Source organism: Monodon monoceros, unplaced genomic scaffold, assembly GCF_005190385.1.
Source record: "Monodon monoceros isolate NGI ecotype Baffin Bay Population unplaced genomic scaffold, NGI_Narwhal_1 Super_Scaffold_6, whole genome shotgun sequence".
Lineage (NCBI taxonomy): Eukaryota > Metazoa > Chordata > Mammalia > Artiodactyla > Monodontidae > Monodon > Monodon monoceros.
Genome location: NW_021703783.1, coordinates 49,523,235 through 49,544,226, shown reverse-complemented (window position 1 = coordinate 49,544,226; position 20,992 = coordinate 49,523,235). Strand labels below are relative to the sequence as shown.

The 20,992-nt window shown below is 41.2% G+C and overlaps 1 protein-coding gene and 1 pseudogene across 1 annotated transcript in view; one reads left to right on the top strand and one right to left on the bottom strand.

Moving 5' to 3' along the window:
* WIF1 (WNT inhibitory factor 1) overlaps positions 1–3,290 on the top strand; it is an 87,195-nt gene extending 83,905 nt beyond the window's left edge. Inside the window, exon 10 of the mRNA XM_029204656.1 lies at positions 2,421–3,290. Within this exon, the coding sequence (XP_029060489.1) occupies positions 2,421–2,542 (122 nt within the window). The 3' untranslated portion in view covers positions 2,543–3,290. The remainder of the gene's footprint in view (positions 1–2,420) is intronic.
* Positions 3,291–19,171: 15,881 nt separating this feature from the next.
* LOC114886172 lies at positions 19,172–20,341 on the bottom strand (annotated as a pseudogene).
* Between the last annotated feature and the right edge of the window lie 651 nt (positions 20,342–20,992).

The following is a 20,992-nucleotide window of genomic DNA, read 5'->3' as shown; positions in this document are numbered from 1 at the left end:
CTGGTGTCTGGTCTAGGCTAAGCCATTGATTTGAGTCTTTTGCACCCACCGAATTGGCTGGATGGTAGATTGAATTGGCTTCAGGTGGGCATAGCTTAACAAGAAGTGGAGCTCCTCTGGAAAAGCGTTCCTTTACCGAGGTGGGAATGATTGAATGGTATCCCTGTTAGGACATACTTGGTGGGGGGGACCTTCGTGGGAGTAAAAGACCTATAGAAAACTAACCATTCTGGAGCCGTTTTGGAAAAGAGTTAAACCAAACCCTTTACGCCACCTTTAACTCAGGATACAAACTGTGCCGTTTGTCCCCAAATCAGAGTAAGTTTCCAGAAGTCCCTGGGCCTAGGGATGACCTGAAGTGAGACCATACGTCCCAGGACTCAATTACAAAGGTCTTCTGGGACTCACATTTGGGGCCTGGTGACCGCCAACGATGATGGGAGGGGAGTACAAGAGGCACTGTTCCTGCTGTTACACCCTGTCGCTCTTCTAGGAAGAAGGCAAGTTAGGGGCCCTCATGCATGTAGTTTAGATGAGCGATTCTGACAGGTCTGCCAGCCACCAAATAGCACTCCCACTTGCTGAAAGCTTTTGTCATCTGTTGCTCCTTCAGATCCAGGCACTGCATGTCAAGAAGATGCCTTGGTGTTTGATTCAAATGCAAACGTGTTTTCTAGGAGAGGCCACCCAGCCATTCTGTACATTGGCTGAGAGAATCAGGCTGAAAGAATGAGGTTTATGTTGATTAACGGGAGGGGACAAGGAAGCCCTGAGGCACAGAGTTCTGCTAAGAACAGACCCCCAGCAGGGTGACATGCTGAGAGGTCCCAGGCACCCAGACATTCCTACTTGGGAGGAGGATACTGGAGACAGACTCCCCAGCTTAGGCTCCCCTCACCAGGGAGGTGTGGGCTTCATGGGTTGCAGGGTGAGCAGCAGGGTAGGGATTTACTCCAGCGAATTGTTGGCTCATTGTTTTGGCTGCGCCATGAGCTACTAGCCTACGTACTGACAATTCAGAGAGACACATTCAGGAACAAAGTATTCTGTTCTCAGTGGTTACTTAAGGGCATGCTTGCATTTATTAATTTATTTGGCTGCACCAGGTCTTCTTTGCAGCATGTGGGATCTAGTTCCCTGGCCAGGGATCGAACCCGGGCCCCTGCATTGGGAGTGTGGAGTCTTAGCCACTGGACCACCAGGGAAGTCCCCCCATGCTTGCATTTAAAAACCACAAGGAAGGGACGTCCCTGGTGGCGCAGTGGTTAAGAATCCGCCTGCTAGTACAGGGGACACGGGTTTGAGCCCTGGTCCGGGAAGATCCCACGTGCTGCGGAGCAACTAAGCCCGCGTGCCACAACTACTGAGCCTGCGCTCTAGAGCCCGCGAGCCACAACTACTGAGCCCACGTGCCACAACTACTGAAGCCCATGCACCTAGAGCCCGTGCTCTGCAACAAGAGAAGCCACCGCAATGAGAGGCCTGTGTGCAACCAAGAGTAGCCCCCGCTCACCGCAACTAGAGAAAGCCCGCGCACAGCAACGAAGACCCAACACAGCCTAATTAATTAATTAAAATAAATTTTAGAAAAAACCACAAGGAACAAATGAAATGCCAAACTTGACTCTAATGCACAGGAAGATGGAGGCAGATTTTTAAAGTGTGATTGCTGTTTTGGATCAGTTTTAGGAAATCAGTAGAAGTGAGTCAGTGCCCGGAAGCATCTCCAGAAGTTCACAAGCGATAAGAAAAGAGGCTTCAAGTTGTGTAACTCAGTGTTACGCTCCATTTATAATGAGCTGGAAATGCTATCGATAGATGCCCACCTTCACCGAAACTCACAAATCCCCATTGATAAGGAGTCAGTTCAAGTCACAACCTTTCTCTAACATGTGTACTGGAGTCCTTAATTCTTATAAAATTCCTATTTTGTGTAAACGCAATAGCCACGCCTAATCATGTGATCTATATGAAGAATGGGGGTTATTACATTGAACTAGATCAACGTAATGGAGTCTGGTTTTACAAGGCAGTGAAAGGATCAATGACCAAGTCCTCTGCAGAAGCATCCCTGCTATTGAGACCTCAGTGCTAGATCCTTACCAACTCTTGGGTGGAGAACATCCTTCCATTCAATCACGTTCATCCAAAGTTTGCATCAAGAGTATCTGCATGGCCAAAATACATAGTGAATCAGAGATTCAGTGGAAGCCAGATTCGACGGAGTTAGTAAAATGGGTTTCTTTTAACAGAGATCTTGAACCTGTAACATCTCTTCATTCAGGTAGCTTTTTGTGATTGCTGTGGTCTTTCACTCTGGGTTGAAAAGGGAAAATGGATTTCATTTGAATGATTAATAATGAATCTGAAGAGCCTGTTTTTGTAGTTTCTTTTCTTCTAAGCTGTGAATAATTTTGCAGGGTACGGAGCCAGCCTCACGCATGCCCTGAGGCCAGCAGGCGCCGGGTTCAGGCAGCACACGCCTTCACTTAAAAAGGCCGAGGAACGGCAGGACACACCTGAATCCAATTACATCTGGTGAACTCCGACATCTGAAACGTTTTAAGTTACACCAAGTTCATAGCCTTTGTTAACCTTTCATGTGTTGAATGTTCAAATAATGTTCATTGCAGTTCAGAATACTGGCCTGAATTTTATTAGCTTCATTATAAGTCACCAAGCTGATATTTACTCTGCCTTTTAAGTTTTCTAGGTACATCTGTAGCGTGATGGTATAGATTTTCTTGTTTCAGTGCTTTGGGACCGATTTTATGTTATGTAAGTTGTTCAGGTTAAATTTTTGTCTTTTCAGTGTGTAGTTGGCAGATAATTTCCAAAAGTACAATGCACTCATGATGTCGAGGGGCTGGGCAACATTAGAGAAGATAAATGGAACAAAAATGCATGAATCACAAGGGTCTGGATGAAGCAGTTATAAAAGTGCAGAAGTTATAGCATTTCAAATTATATTGTCATGTATTTAGACATTTATCACATTTTTTAAATTCCCCTTATTTCTAAACTCACAATACAATATATTTTGACCTTACCATGATTCCAGAGAATTCAGTATTGAAAAAAAAAAAAAAGAGAGAGAGAAAGAAACAACACTGTGGTAGTGGCATTAAACGATATAATATATTGTAAACACAATAAAATAGGGAATATAATGTATGAACTTTTGGCATTGGCTTGAAGCAATATAATATATTGTAAACAAACACAGCTCTTACATAAACATTTTATACTGTTTGTGTGTATAAAATAAAGGTGCTGCTTTAGTTTTCTGAGTGTTGTATGGAGTGGTCTTTGCATGTGTTATTTTATGAAAATCAAGTTGGTTGCAATTGAGTGGAAGTTAAAACTTTGCAGTGTCACAAAAAAACAGAAGATATTCTTTCCCCGACTATGTCCTAGCTCTCCAGCCTCATCTCTCCCTCCCAGTTCTGTCTCTACTCCAGCCATGTCACACTACGCTCTGTTGTCAGAGCCTGCAGCACTCCTATTTATGTCAGCTCCCAGCTTAGTTGTCATTTCTTTCAAAAAGTCTTTTCTAACTAGGATGTGTTAAATATCCCTTAGTGAAGACTTTCTAAAGGTGTGAAAATGTTGCAAATAAAAGTGCTACCAGTTGGGAATGTATTCAATAAACTGGTGCAGCCACTATGGAAAACCTTAAAAAACTTAAAAATGGAGTTACCATATGATTCAACAATCCCATGGGCATATATCTGGAGAAAATCATAGTTCAAAAAGATACATGCACATTCTTAACAGCACTATTTATCAATACAGTAGCCAAGACATGGAAACAACCTAAATGTCCATCAACAGATGAATGGATAAAGATGTGTGTGTGTGTGTGTGTGTGTACACACACACACACACACACACACACAGTGGAATATTACTCAGCCATAAAAAAGAATGAAATAACGTCATTTGCAGCTACATGGATGGACCTAGAGGTTGTCATACTGAGTGAAGTAAGTCAGACAAAGATATGATATCGCTTATATGTGGAATCTAAAAACAATGATACAACTGAGCTTATTTACAAAACAGAAACAGACTCCCAGACTTAGAGAACAAACTTATGGTTACTAGTGGGGGAAGGGTGGGGGTAGGTATAGACTGGGAGTTTGGGATTGACATGTACACACTGCTATATTTAAAATAGATAACCAACAGAGAAAGACAAATAGCATGTGATAGCGCTTATATGTGGAATCTAAAAAAATGGTACAAACGAACTTATTTACAAAACAGAAATAGAGTCACTGATATAGAAAATAAACTTATGGTTACCAAGGGGGTAAGGTGGGGGGATAAATTGGAAGATTGGGATTGACATATATACACTACTATATATAAAATAGATAACTAATAGGGACCTACTGTATAGCACAGGGAACTCTACATAATACTCTGTACTGACCTATATGGGAAAAGAATCTAAAAAAGAGTGGATGTATGTATGTGTATAGCTGGTTTGCTTTGCTGTGCAGCAGAAACTGGTACAACATTATAAATCAACTATACTCCAATACAAATTAATTTAAAAATAAAAAAGATAACCAACAAGGACCTACTGTGTAGCACAGGGAACGCTGCTCAATATTCTGTAATAACCTAAATGGGAAAAGAGTTTGAGAAAGAATAGATACACGTATAACTGAATCACTTTGCTGTACACCTGAAACTAACACAACATTGTTAATCAAATATGCTCCAATGTAAAATAAAAATTTTAAAATGATGTGATATATATATATACAATAGAATATTACTCAGCCATAAAAAAGAATGAAATAGTGCCATTTGCAGCAACATGGATGGACCTAGAGATTATCATACTAAGTGAAGTCAGAGAAAGACAAATATGATATCACTTATATGTGGAATCTAAAATATGATGCAAATGAATTTATTTACAAAACAGAAGCAGATTCACAGACATAAAAAACAAACTTACGGTTACCACAGGGGAAAGGGGGTGGGGGAGGGATAAATTAGGAGTTTGGGATTAGCAGATAAACACTACTATACATAAAACAGATAAACGACAAGGTCCTACTATATAGCACAGGGAACTATATTCAATATCCTGTAATAAACCATAAAGGAAAATAGTCTGAAAAAGAATATATATATATATATATATAATATCTGAATCACTTTGCTATATATCAGACACTAAGACACACTGTAAATCAACTATACTTCAATTTTTTAAAAAAGTGCTACCATTTATTAAGAACCTATTGGTTCCCAAGAAAAATATATGTTACCTTACAACCCTACGGGGCAAGTATCATTACGCCCTTTTACATATAAGAAAACTGAGTCATGGAGATAGGAAGCAGTTTACCCACAATCACACATGAGAGGGACAGGTTTGAATCCATGTCATCTGCCTCTGAAGCCTTAACACTATGCTGTTCTTCCTCCCTTCCTTTTCTCAGCAAATACAGCAGAACACAAACCTCTACAAATCCTAGGTAGCAACTTTCCAACATATTTTATTCTCCTCTCTCCCAGGGGAATGTGGACCTTATTTTATAGATAGTCTAAAGTCCACAAGTTCTCTTACACCAGGCAGTGGCATAATCGGTTGTGTGATTTAGGGAAGTGACATGTGTTATGGGAAGAAATCAAGGGAGAGGCTGGAAGCAGAGTGACCGCATCTTGTTACGGTGCTAGACCACAGCGATCTTTCTCCTCTAGCCAGAGCCCAGGGTGTCAGCCTGTGCTCACAAAGACTTGGCAAAGCAGGCCAGGAGCCAGGGAGCTAACCCTGAGAATCGTAATATGAGAACTGACTTATTTATTAAAGACTTTTAAATAAAAAGTCCAGATGCATGATTATGAGGATCTAAAAGGTGGCAGAATGTTAAGTTTGGGGACAGGATAATAACAATAATAATAATAGTTGACACTTAGGTAGTGCTTAGTTTATTCTGAACACATTACTTGTATTAACTCATAATGAATAACAGAATAGTGGGGAAGTTAGACCGAAGGCATGGTGACAAACTGCAATGGTCTAGGTTGGTCATCTCCAAACGATTTTGATTGCACACTCCAGTAGAAAATTTTGAACACATAGTCCTATATATGACTACTATTTATTTACATATATAACTGTTCCAATATGTACATCATAAAAGCCAGAAATGTTAAAAGGAAGAGGTAAATTCTACACTGTTGGTGGGAATATAAGTTGGTGCAGCCACTGTGGAAAACAGTGTGGAGGTTGCTCAGAAAAGTAAAAATAGAGTTACCATATAATCCAACAATCCCACTGCTGGGCATATAACCAGACAAAACTATAATTCAAAAAGATACATGCACCCCTATGTTCAGAGCAGCACTATTCACAATACCCAAGACATGGAAGCAACCTAAATGTCCATTGACAGATGAACGGATAAAGAAGATGTGGTACATATATACAATGGAATACTACTCAGCCATAAAAAAGAATGAAATATTGCCATTTGCAGCAACATGGATGGACCTAGAGATTGTCATACTAAGTGAAGTAAGTCAGAAAGAGACAAATACCATATGATACCACTTATATGTGGAATCTAAAATATGACACAAATGAACCTAACTATGAAACAGAAACAGAATCAGACATAGAGAACAGACTGGTGGTTGCCAAGGGAAAGGGGGTTGAGGGGGGGATGGATTGGGAGGCTGGGGTTAGCAGATGTAAGCTATTACATATAGAATGGATAAACAACAAGGTCCTACTGTATAGCACAGAGAATTACATTCGATATCCTATGATAAATCATAATGGAAAAGAACATAAAAAAAAGACTATGTAGGGACTTCGCTGGTGGTCCAGTGGTTATGACTCCACGCTGCCAGTGCAGGGGGTGTGGGTTCGATCTCTGGTTGGGGAACTGAGATCCTGCATGCTGCACGGCACGGCCAAAAAGAAAGAATGTGTGTGTATATATATACATATATATGTATTAGTGAATCACTTAGCTGTACAGCAGTTATTAACACAACATTGTAAATCAAATACAGTTCAATAAAAAACAAATTTAAAAAGGAAGAGGTAAAAATATATGTAACAGCTCTAATACTTTCTTCACTTACCCCAAAAGATAGCTTTATATACACCTGGAGTACACACACAGCCCCAGGAGACTTCAGGTAAAGGGGAGAGATAACAGGATCTGAAATGTCTTTAGTGTCAGAGAGGAGAGTTTGGACTCAAGAGAAATTTCAAATCTAAGCAGGGGACTGGATGACTGATCAGATGTAAGGGTTAAGAAAAGAGAGGAATCTGGACAGCAACGCTAATGAGTAAGGAGGAACAAGTGTGAGCAGGGGTGAGGGTTTCCAGACATACTGAGTTTGGTTTTGAAGATGCTGAGTTTAATGTGCCTTTAGGACATCTTGGTGGAAATGTCTGCTACGGCATTTGGAAATACAGTTAGGAGGTTAAGCCAAAAATTTGTTGACTATTAGTCATATTATAAATGAATAATACTAGTCATATATTGAATTACTTTTAATAAAAATGTACATAATGGCTTTATTTGGTGAGGTGCAGTATGATTCACTTGTATTTTATTGTGTTTTTAGATTCTACATACAGTTAACATCCTTTGCTGCTTACCTATGTATATGTTTACTTATATAACAGTAAGGCCTTTACTATTTGGCAAATTGATTGAGCCCTTCCTTCATCCTTCCCTCCACGATATGTATTATGAATCTTCATCCTTTGGTCACTTTGTCGATTTATGTAGAATCACAACAACGGAGGCCAGCTCTTGAAACGAAGGCCAATAATACAGGGTATGAAATAATTGTTGTTACTCTTATGAAGTTACCACAGAAGAGGAGGAGGGGGAGGAAGAAGACAAAGAAGGAAGAGGAGAGAATATTAATATACCTAAAAAATAATTTAGAAGTTGAAGTAGGGACTTCCCTGGTGGCGCAGTGGTTGAGAGTCCGCCTGCCGATGCGGGGGACGCGGGTTCGTGCCCCGGTCCGGGAGGATCCCACATGCCGCGGAGCGGCTGGGCCCGTGAGCCATGGCCGCTGAGCCTGCGCGCCCGGAGCCTGTGCTCCGCAACGGGAGAGGCCACAACAGTGAGAGGCCCGCGTACCGCAAAAAAAAAAAAAAAGTTGAAGTAGGAGGGAGTGAAGGCAGCCTGAGAAGATGTACACCATTTGGCAAGATAAAATAAGTAGGAGAAATGAGGCAAGAGGAAATAAAAGTTAGACAGTAAAACGGATCCAGGAGTGAGCTTAGGACAAAGGCGTACAGGGACTTTTTCACACTTGGGAGAGATGGACTGCATACTTAGCTCTAAGCTCTGCTCCAGCACCTCAAAGAGGAAACCATGGCTGGTTATGAGTCCCACAGACCATAAACACAGAAACTAAATAGTTGCTCAGGGGAAGTTAAACTATACAAGGAATTCACATTAGGACTTGATCAAGACATGTAGGTCTGTGGGCATCCCTTCAAGCTGATAGTCTTTAAAATATCTCTTCCACATTTATTTACAGAGGAGCTGCATGAATAAAAGGTTTCTATGTGGGCTTCCCTGGTGGCACAGTGGTTGAGAGTCCACCTGCCGATGCAGGGGACACGGGTTCGTGCCCCGGTCCGGGAAGATCCCACATGCCGCGGAGCGGCTGGGCCCGTGAGCCATGGCTGCTGAGCCTGCGCGTCTGGAGCCTGTGCTCCGCAACGGGAGGGGCCACAGCAGTGAGAGGCCCGCGTACCGCAAAAAAACCCCACAAAACTCTTCAGCTAAATCCAGCCAAACTACTCAGAGGGAAGATTATTGGGCATACTGTTACTTGATCACACCCCTTGAAATTCTTAACACCTCTGCAAGTAGCTTCTCAAAGTATTCCCTTCAATCATATACAGTACTCCTCCTAAAAGGAGTTTCTTTGTTTTTGTTTTTTGATGCTTTTTATTTCATTTGGCAGTGCCATGCGGGATCTTAGTTCCCTGACCAAGGATTGAACCCACACCCTCTGCAGTGGAAGCGCGGAGTCTTAACCACTGGACCGCCAGGGAAGTCCCAAAGAAGTTTTATTAACTAGATTTTTTTTCTCATCTCATTCCATGTCCAGTGAGCCTAATGACACAACCTGAGCTTGATACACTAGGCATAGCCCCAGGTGAGCCAGGCCTTATACCAACTACAACTGAGAGCAGAGAGCAATGTCTCCTGTGGGTTCTCGTAATGAGGTCAGAGTGTCACGTAATACAAAATGCTCTCAGTAATACAGACAGAGTAACAACAGATAGGCCTGTTTCTTTCCATATTCTTCAAGAAGGCACAGATCACCACAATAAGGTACAGTTTAATGAAAACTTTTCTACCAAAGTAGGAGAGAGGAAGGGGCTATTGGAGGAGAGCAATTTTTAAATTGGGTAAATGAGAAACATGGCCCTTTCAGAAGAATTTCCTGAGGCAATGAAAAAGAAAAACAGAAAAGGAAAGAAAACAAATGCCCATCCAAAGACAGGAGTTTCATCATCATAATTTTAGGCAGTTTATGCAAGTGGTGCAAATATACAAGTTTAATAAGCATATTGAATAAATGTCCTCCATATGGCTCAACATAAAGAAACAGAAACCATATATAGGAAACTGACATCATAAAACAAAGTATTCAGGTGTTCAGTAAGATTTTTTTAAATTCTAATGTAAACTCCAAATGTAAATTGATTTTGCACCTGTTTACTGGTTTATTATCAGTGAGAGTATAAAAATTACAAATGAGGGCTTCCCTGGTGGCACAGTGGTTGAGAGTCCACCTGCCGATGCAGGGGACACGGGTTCGTGCCCCGGTCCGGGAGGATCCCACATGCCGCGGAGTGGCTGGGCCCGTAAGCCATGGCTGCTGAGCCTGCGGGTCCGGAGCCTGTGCTCCCCAATGGGAGAGCGGGAGAGGCCACAACAGTGAGAGGGCCGCGTACCGCAAAAAAAAAAAAAGAAAATTACAAATGAAAAATAATTTGCATTAAGCATTGGCATTATGGGATTGTTCCTTGGTAACATATTTCCCTTCCTAATCATGATTGGCTTGCACAACTGTTGAAATTACCTGGTATGTTTTGAAAATTCAAACGAAGAAGAGCTACTCTGAGATGACAAATAATCTAAAAAATCCACAGGAGAATCATTGAAAGTTGGTTCACTGCAGGGTCAATCCTTAGCTTCCTGCTCCAGTGGACAGGACACTGGACAGTCCAGCCTTGAGCATGGTCTTGAGGCTGGATCTGGGGCCATGGGTGGGAGAAAAGAGCAAGAGGAGAGCAGAGAGCCTTAATCAACTGTAATCCAGGGGAAGGACCAGCTAGGAAATTTGAGGGGCTCAGAGCAAAGTGAAAATGTGGGGTCTCTTGTTCAAAAAGTATTAAGACTATCAAGATGGTGACAACAGGGCACTGAACCAAGCCTGGGATCCTTCTTTGTGCGGGGCCCCATGCAACTGCACAATTCACACATCCAGGAGCAAGGTCTTAGGTCCATGGACAAGGAGGTTTAGATAAAATGCAGAACATCAGCCCCTCCTTAGACACTGGCCAAATGAGCTCTTCCATTTCCTGTCCTTCTCTTGACTCCAGAACCCAAGCCTCGAGAACGAAGGACTCAGTAGTTATCAAATCAAAGTCAGTGACCATTTACTGAATTTCTCCTGTATTAATATCACAAACACAAAAACAGGAAAGAAATTAGAGGGCAAATTAAGGGACAAATATTTATTGCTTTGTGCTTCAGTCCAGTCAAGTTCTTTGAACTTCAGTTCCTGCTTGAGAAAGAGTTTGTAGCTTTAAGTTTACAGCTCACGAGGGAAAGATATATTTCAGAATTCTGTGAATAATCCATTTTAACCAAAAAGATAATCTCTGGTTTTTCCAATTTATAACTAGTGGTCTTTATTAGGAGACAGAAAGGCAGAAACCTGGCTGGAGTTGGGATCTTAAGCCTTGTGATAGAAATTAAGCTCATCTCCACCCATGGAAGCTTGATTCAATGAAGAGCCTTTATGACACTCTCCAGAAACTCCAAAGACAAATGTCCCCAAAGTCCAAATTAGTCTTGCCTCACTTCAAGGAAACACCCAAAAACTAAAAAGCAAATCTGTCATTTTTTTTCCTACTCTGTAAAGATCAATATTTATTCAGAGTTTGCATTTGAGCCTAAAGCATAACACACTTTGGAAAGAAGCAAATGTTGCCTCTGCAGAAGCCAGCCAGCCACGGGCACCTAGTCCACTGGGCACCTCGTTGAATAATGAATCCTTGGCTAGTGTCACAAGAGCCAAACCCCCAGTATCCTACTGGAGTTTTTTTTTGTTTTGTTTTGTTTTGTTTTTGCGTTACGCGGGCCTCTCATTGTTGTGGCCTCTCCCGCTGCGGAGCACAGGCTCCGGACGCGCAGGCTCAGCGGCCATGGCTCACGGGCCCAGCCGCTCCGCGGCATGTGGGATCTTCCCGGACCAGGACACGAACCCGTGTCCCCTGCATCGGCAGGCGGACTCTCAAGCACTGCGCCACCAGGGAAGCCCCCTACTGGAGTTTTAAAGCTGCTTTGCTTTTTAGTCATTTGTATCTTCTGCCCTGGCGTATTTGGATTGCGTACTACCTTGTTTCTAAACCAAAACCAGACTGAGAAGGCAGCTTCAGAGTAACCAGCCGAGGTGAGCCTTAAGGCTGCAGCCGTCCTGGCTCCACATTTAAGCCACCCTTGAAATGAGGATGTGAACACAGGTTATTCCATGACAACTTGTCTCGATACAGGTGGCTAAAAATGTACTAAAGGAAATTACTGCAGCGTTTTCGCCTTTAGAAGAAAAAAATGACCCTTAAAACAGACCATCAGGCTGAAATATAAGCAAGTCGTAGCTTCCTTGGCTTTGCCGAGTGTCCACACTTTTATGCGCGTGCCAACCGGAGACGGACATCCCACGGAGGGGTATTACTGAGAGTTCTGGCAGAATGGGGTAATAGAAGAACTAACAGGGTGTCTTTCTGGTAAATGAACATTAGCCCAAGACAGAAATAGTATGCCAAAGTTTTCAGGGGACCTTTCCGTGGAAGTTTTGGTTCACAGCATCTCTGTGAGGGGGTTATTAGTTCAAAGGCGAAACTGAGGCTAAGGTTTGCTGAAGATCATAAAACAATTTAGAAGCAATAATAATAATCCTAGTTGTGGGGAATTACAAAATCGTGTCCTGGAGGACACTGGTTGCTTGAGATGTTTGTAGGAGTTACATGAAAACAGGATTCTGGGGTCAAATAAGTCTAAGAGATGGGGAGTGACGCTAAATTAGGGAGTCGTCTCTACAATAGCCCTGCTCAGAGCTTGTACTGCTGAGCCTCGTACTTCTCTGAGAGGGGATTAAATGCAGCATTCCGCAAGCTTATTTGATCAGAGACCTTTTTCCCCTAAAGCATTTTCCAGGAATAAAATTCCACACAGCACACTTCGGGGAGCAAAGCCATGAAGTTTCTGGAGGCAGGTCTTTACCACACCCTTTTTTCCTTCAGAAGTTTTTATGTTATCCTATCTGTTTGAAGGTAATCCAAGGAAAACTGAAATTTGTAGCTCGCAATACAAATAACTTTCAATTTAAATTGTGAATTAGTTGGTTTTAGGTAATTTGCTTATTTTCTCCCTATGTATTCCAGAATAAATTGATCTGTTATATTCTAGTTTTACTCATTTAAAGGAGTACTAGAAAACACTTTCATTGCTGTAACTACTTTTAAACTTTCTTTTTTTATTGGAGTATAGTTGCTTTACAATACTGTGTTAGTTTCTACTGTACAGCAAAGTGAATCAGCTATACGTATACATATATCCCCTCTTTTTTGGATTTCCTTCTCTTTAGGTCACCACAGAGCACTGAGTAGATTTCTCTGTGCTATACAGTAGGTTCTCATTAGTTATCTATTTTATACATAGTATCAATAGTGTATATATGTCAATCCCAATCTCCCAATTCGTCCCACCCCTCCCCTTTCCCCATTGGTATCCATACGTTTGTTCTGTACGTCTGTGTCTCTATTTCTGTTTTGTAAATAAGATTGTCTACACCAATTTTTTCAGATTCCACATATATGCGTTGATATACGATATTTGTTTTTCTCTTTCTGACTTACTTCACTCTGTATGACAGTGTCTAGGTCCATCCATGTCTCTACAAATGACCCAATTTCGTTCCTTTTTATGGCTAATATTCCACTGTATATATGTACATATACATGTACTTGTGTACATATGTACATACACATGTACTTGTGTACATATACATGTACTTGTGTACACATGTACTTGTGTACATATGTACATATACATGTACTTGTGTGCATATGTACATATACATGTACTTATGTACATATACATGTAGTTATGTACATATGTATATATAGATTTAAGTTTACAATTCATGGAACTAATTTCATCAGCAAAAGGATAAATGGATACTTATCATGAATTACTTTTCTAAGTATTTAAGTAACATCCAACATTTAGGGAGCCCACGTGAGTTACCTAGCTAAAGCACTTTAAGTCAGCTGCCTTTGGACTGTGTTTATGGTGATTCATCAATTCCTGATCTACACATTGCTTTTTTTTTTTTTTAATAGATCTTTACTGGAGTATAATTGCTTCACAATCCTGTGTTAGCATACATATATCCCCATATACCCTTCCTCTTGAGCCTCTCTCCCACCCTCCCTATCCCACCCCTCTAGGTCGTCACAAAGCACCGAGCTGATCTCCCCGTGCTATGCTGCTGCTACCCACTAGCTAGCTATTTTACATTTGGTAATATATATCTGTTGATGCTACTCTCACTTCGCCCCAGCTGCCCCCTCCCCACACCGTGTCTGCAAGTCCATTCTCTATATCTGCGTCTTTATTCCTGCCCTGCCACTAGGTTCGCCAGTACCATTTTTTTTTTTTTTTTAGATTCCATATATATGTGTTAGCATACGGTATTTGTTTTTCTCTTTCTGACTTACTTTACTCTGTACGACAGACTTTAGGTCCATCCACCTCACTACAAATAACTCAATTTCATTTCTTTTTATGGCTGAGTAGTCAAAACTACAATGAGGTATCACCTCACACCGGTCAGAATGGCCACCATCAAAAAATCTAGAAACAATAAATGCTGGAGAGGGTGTGGAGAAAAGGGAACCCTCTTGCACTGTTGGTGGGAATGTAAATTGATACAGCCACTATGGAGAACAGTACGGAGGTTCCTTAAAAAACTAAAAATAGAACTACCGTACAACCCAGCAATCCCACTACTGGGCATATAGCCAGAGAAAACCATAATTCAAAAGAGACATGTACCACAATGTTCATTGCAGCACATCGCTTCTTAAAAACTAGTCAACTTTAAATCAGAGATGGAGGTGGTGGGAAGGGAACAAAAGGTCGCCATCTAAAGACTAACAGAGAGACAGACTGGGGATAAAGGGCTCCAACTCTGCCACTCTCTAGCTAGGCTTCTTACCCAAGACCCCAACTATGCTACATCTTAAGATAGATGTTGCCCTATGCATTCCCCTCTCTGGGCCCTTTCTTTATTCTTAAAGGGCCCTCAAGCCCAAAGTGGTCTGAATGCATCAAGCACTCTGATAAAGAGATCGAGAAGCTACCATTTCCTTCATTTTGCTACCAATTCAGTGCTGTTCTTGGGCGCTCACGTCCTTAAATTTAGGTCTCTCCTAACAGCGATTAATCATCCATGGGGACAAGACAGGATCCTAGGCTAGGGCCAGGGCTTTTGCAGGATAATAAAGAAAAATACCTAACTTCAGCCTTTATAGTTCTTTACATACATTAATTTAGGTGAGCTAGAGTCAGTTTATACCAGTTCCCGAGGGAGTGTCAATTGTTAAATTTTTAAGAAATTTATGAGCCAGTTGTTAAACCCAGCCCATTATTAAAAATTAAATTGTATAAATACAATTAAGTAAATTATTAAAAAAACAAGGTTATTTAACAAATACTTAAAACTAATGTCTTCCTAACTTATTTTACTGCATTTTACTATTGTCTACATTCTTGGGCTTAGGTGTCTATTGTACCTGTATTAGAGGGAATATTACATCATGGTGTGTTACTGTGCCTCTCTTCCATCTCTACCTTCAGTGATGCTACTTTGATACCTTAAAATTGTTCACGGAGGGAGTACTTATACCACAGAAATTGGCAAATATTACAGATCGAGAGAGCTGGTTGTTAAACTGTTACTGTTTAATCCTCACACAAACCTTATGAGTTATGTGCACTTATTATTCCAATTATACAGATGACATGCCTAGAGCCACACAGCTAGTTAGTGGCGGAGCCAGTATTCGAACACAGGTGGTCTGGTTCCAGAATCTCGCTCTCCCGATGGTTACAGGCAGTAACAGTGGTTTGGACACAACATAAAAGAAAGTATATCAAGCAACGGCAGATATGTAATTTCATTCCAGATGGAAAGAAAAACATATCCACTCTAAAGGAAAGTCAGTCAAATAAAGCTACTAGAAATTCAATGGTTGAAAATTAATGACTAAATGAGTAAATGAATGCATTTCATTCATAATAAAGGCTTACCCCAAAGGAAATGGAAAACTCTTTGCCTCCTACATCCAAGACTATGTTTACGATCTCCAGATATGCTGTGTTTCAGCTTTTACTCCTGCTCCATTCAGCTACTATTTTTAGCAAATTGTATTAGTTTCCTGCAGCTGCTGTAACAAACTACCAAAGCAACAGAAATTTATTCTCACAGTTCTGGAGGCCAGAAGTCCAAAACCAGTTTCAGTGAGCTGAAGCCGGATGTCATCAGAGCCTCACTCCTTCTGGAAGATCTAGGAGAGAAGCTGTTCTCTGCCTCTTCCAGCTTCTGGTAGCTGTCAGCATTCCTTGGCTTGTGGCCCCTTATCTCTCTGCTCTGTGTTCACATGGCCTTCTCCTCTGTGTGTCTGTGTGCAATCTCCCTCTGCCTCTGTCCTCTTACAACAATACTTGTGATGGCATTTAGGATACACCCAGATATTCCAGGAGGAGCCCCTCCTTTCAAGACCATTAACTTAATCACATCTTTTGTCATATAAGGTAATATTCACAGGTTCCAGGAATTACAATGTGGATATATCTTTGGAATCACCATTCAGCCCACTACAGCAATCATCATTAATGACCACAGACCTACTCTATGCTGAGAGTTAACGGTTACGCAGAGCTACAGGCAGGAGTGCTGTCCCCTAGAAGCCTATAGCCTGTAAAGGGAGACAGAACTCATAGGAAAAAGTCAATCACAGGGAACATAAAGTGGTACAGCTGATGTGAAAACAGTTTGGTAGTTTCTTAAAAAGTTAGACATAGACTTGATCATACGATGCAGCAATTCCACTCTTACGTACACGCCCGAGAGAAATGGAAACACAGGCTTGTTCAAGGACTTACACACGAATGTCCATAGCAGCCTTATTCATAACGGCCCCAAAGTGTAAACAGCCCAAATGTCCATCAACTGGCAAGTGACAAACACAATGTGGTGTGTCCAAACAATAGAACACCACTCAGCAATCAAAAGAAATGAAAAACTGATACATGCTACAACATGGATGAGCTTCGTGCTAACTGAAAGAAGCCAAACACAAAAGACCAACTTTGCATGATTCCATTTATATGAAATATCCAGAAAAGGCAAATCTATAAGAGATGGAAGGCAGACGACTGGTTGCTCTGGGCCTGGAGGGTAGGAAACAGGGGTCAACTTCCAATGGACATGAAGGATTTTATTGGGGTAACAGAACTGTTGCAAAACTAGATTTTGGTGATGGTTGCCAAATTCAGTAAACTTACCAAAAACAAAACAACAACAACAAAAACATTGAATTGTACAGTTAAAATGGGTCACTTTCATGGTATGCAAATTATACTTCAATAAAATTATTTGTTTAAAGTGAATATAGCACAAGGCCACATACAGTAAAGGTAAAGTGAGTGATGGAAAGGTTGAGAAAAGGATATGAGTGTGGAATATGTGTGTGTGTATGTGCTGTATGTGTTATCTTGGGCTGGCAGACAAGCACAGATGAACCCAACCAGAGGTGCAACGGGAAGATCAGGTTCAGGTCTGGCCTCATGGCCCACAGTGTCATTCTTTCCTCTGCCCATTTCTTGACCTCCTGCTTGCTCACCCTTCGCAGGCTGCCTGGAGACCCAGTGGTCTGTGGCCCAGTGGGCTTCCTGAGCCTAGTTTGACCCACAGGCAAGTGTCAGCAAAGCATGTCACCCCTCTCCACTCCCACATACCCAGCTCTCCATCAGGCTGGCTGGGGCCTCCTCCATCAGAGAGGGGACTCTGGGAGTGAAGACCTGCTTAGCCTGCAATGGTCTAGCCCTAGCCTTCCAAAGCACAATGATAACACCTTTCCATGCCCCCTTAGATCCGTCCCACATTACTTCCTATGGGTTTTCTCACAGGGAGATTGACAGGAAGCTCTGGGCTGGTTGTTTACCTCTGATATACTATTAATACTGTTGAAAACGTTTCTTAAAATGATGGCTTTCCATGTATTTAGGGATCAGTCAGGCCCCCTAACCTAATCTTGGATTAACCATCACACACCAGGGGTACACATAAATGACAGAAAATAAATAAAAATGAATGAATTCTATTTTTGAGAGTTTGAAACCTTCCAACTTAATAGGAAACAGAGTGGAAATGGGAATGATATCCTCTTGTTCTTTCAAACATCTCTGTGCCTTAGGGTCTTACAGAAAGCAGATTCAAAATAGATGCTTATTGGATTGATTAGTTCAAAAGAAACAATAACAACATTCCCTTTTTCTAAAATTCCAGACTCGATTTTGGAACCAGCCAACTCCCCTTTGGAAATCCAACAGAAAAAAAAGTAATTCATTGAAAAAACAATAATAGGTTCCTTCAAGAGACAACTCCTCTGAGAGGAGGCATGTATCTTGCTCCAGCTGGTACTTCCACATGTATGTGATTTCTTAATGACAAAAATGCCATTGACATTTTCCTTTCTGCTAAGGTAACAAGAAAATGGCCTTGGAGATAAACTCTAGAAATTTTTCTCTCATACGACTATTAGTGTTCTTTTTTTTTAATCTCTGAAAGACCTAGGACAGACTTTAGAAATTAGATACATTCTGTCAAATTGCAGTCTAACAAGATTACAGGTTAGTCTTGGGTCTCAAGTCACATGTTATAAAGATGTGAAGGTCATCATTTGGAAGAAATACAGTTTGTAATATGTACTCTGATAGTAATCTCCCTGGGGCCCCAAAATATGATGGTAACTACTTCATAGGGTTGGTGAGTGGATGATGCAATGTGCAGGGATTGGCACACAATGTAGTACCCAATCAATGACTGTGGTAACAGTGGTTATCACCCTTTAAATATAAATAAAAAGAAGAGGAAAGGTAAATCGCCAATAATCATTTGAAAGGTAAATGCAGATTTAAACCAAAATTAGATACCACTTTTCAGCCACTCCAGCATAGTACTGAGAGTTAGAAAAATTGTGAAGCAATGGGAAAGCCCATCTACTGCTAGTAGGAATATAAATTAATACAACCAAATTGGAAAGGAGTTCTTACATTATCTTGAAAAGTTGAACGTACACAACCTCAATGACCCAGAAATGCCACTCCTAGGTACATGCCCTACAGAGATTTTGTGTATAACACCTCAGCGATCATGAGTAAGAATGTTTGTAGCAGTGTCATTTATCATACCAAAGAGTTAGAAACAATCCTACTGCCCACTGAGCTTAGATAAATAAACAGTGGTATATATACACAAGAGAATAGAATATAGCAGTAAAAGCAAATGAACTGTAGTTGCTGAATTCACATTTAATTTTACTTTATTTTTTTAAATTGTTTAAAGTTTTTAATTTCTAGTAGGAAAACATTATCTGAATGAATACCCTACTGGGAAACCACTGTAAAATATTTCAGCTGCATTTGGGGCAGAGGGGTAGGGATTATCCTCAAGGCACCCCAGCTTTCTTCATGAGAAGGTCAGAGGTACACGGTTTGTATTACTGTGACATCCATTAGGTGATCTAAGTTGCTTTACCTTCAGCAGGGGCTTTATTTGTCAGAGGGCATTATGCTTGACCTCCAAATTTGGCCGACAACTTACTGATGAGATTCATAACCTTTGGGTTGCTCTGATATGTTGACGTATTTGCTGGGTTCTGAGCCACATCCTGGAAGGCCACCATAACTTCTGGATCCCGCATGGCTGCAAGAACCTCTGGATCACTAAGAATTTCATTGAGCCCAGGCATTCCTGCCATTCCAGGCATGCCCCCTCCCATTCCAGGCATTCCTCCAGGAAAATTACCAGGATTCCACCAAGAAACCACCTGGAAAGGAGCCATACTGAGCTCCTGACTGTCGTCTGGCTTCTTCCTCCCTCTGGGCTCTCTCATGTTCTTCCCGAGCCTTCTTGACACTTTCTGTTCTTTCTTTGATCTCTCTCCCTTCACGTTTTCGCTCATACTTTCTCCGACGTTCAGCAATTTTCTGGGCCCTTGGTTGAACTTCTTTCATAATTGCAGTATCTTCATCATAATCCAGCTTACAGGCAAGGGCAAGATCACGAGCAGCTTCTTCCCAATGGCCCAAAAGTCTGTGCGCTTTCCCTCGCCATTTGTATGGCTGAGCTGAATCAGGATTTATTTCAATAGCTCTGTCACAGTCTCGGATGGCAGCATTTGGCGTCTGTAATTTGATGAAGACGCTGGCTCTCTTGGCATAGAGAATGGCCAAACGAGGATCTAGCTTGATGGCATCTGTGAACAAGTCATGGCTTTCTGTAGTTCACCATCATTTAGGGCATCAACGGCAGCCACTTTTTTATCATTTGCCTAATCCATCATCTCCTCAGTTATCTCTACATTTTCATTTCCCATTTCTGGAGGGGCATCAGTGTCTGGTTCATTCACACCTTCATTGTCAATTTCTAGATCACTTTCCTCACTTGATGGTTCATCTGTCTTTATGTTTTCCTCCACCTTCTTACTATCTGTTTTTTCTTCCTTGGTATTTGCTTCCAATCTAGTTTTATGAGTAGCAGGTGGTATTTTACCCCCCATGCTCACCACCCACTCCCTCAGGAAGCACATTTCCTCGGTGTGCAGAACACTCGGGTCCTGCTTGCACATTTTCACGAAGGCTCGAGGCTCGCTCACTTTGTGCGGGTCCACTGTCCGGAGGCGGCGGGAGGCAGCGGGTGCGGCAGAGGCTGCGGCCAGATTCCAGCAATCAAACATTTTAGAAACACAATGTTGAACTGCAGTATGACTCCATTTTCAAAACAGACAAACCTAAACAATATGCCACTGGGAACACACAAAAAGCAATGGTTTCTCTGTGAAGATGTTGAGGAATGGGGCTGGGAGGCATTCACTGGGACATTAGGATTTCAAAAGAACTGACGATGTCCTATTTCTTAAACTGGGCAGTGGGTTCAAGAGTATTTTTTTTTCTCTAAATATATTCTCCTGTGTGCACAAATTATTCCTAATAAACATGAAAATAAATCTTAATATTCACTACAAAAAATCAGTAAGGAATGTGATCAGGTGATCCCCCAAATAAATCAATGACTAATAAGCTGATTTTTAAATCTTCAAACTTACTAGTAGTCAAGTAGTTGTAAAATTTTTTAACATAAAATTTTAAAATGAGTAGTGTTCTTCAGCACTCAGGTTAACGAAGGTATTTTTAAAATAATACTTAATGCCTGTGTTAATGCAATGAGATGGACATAGTTATACTCTGCTGGAAGCGTAAATCAGCACAAGTTTTCTAAAAAGCTGTTTGATGACATATATCAGAAAGCCTTAAAAGTTGTTCCTTTGATTCAGTAATTAGATGAAATCTCAGAAAATCACAAGAGATTGATTCAAAGATTTAGACTC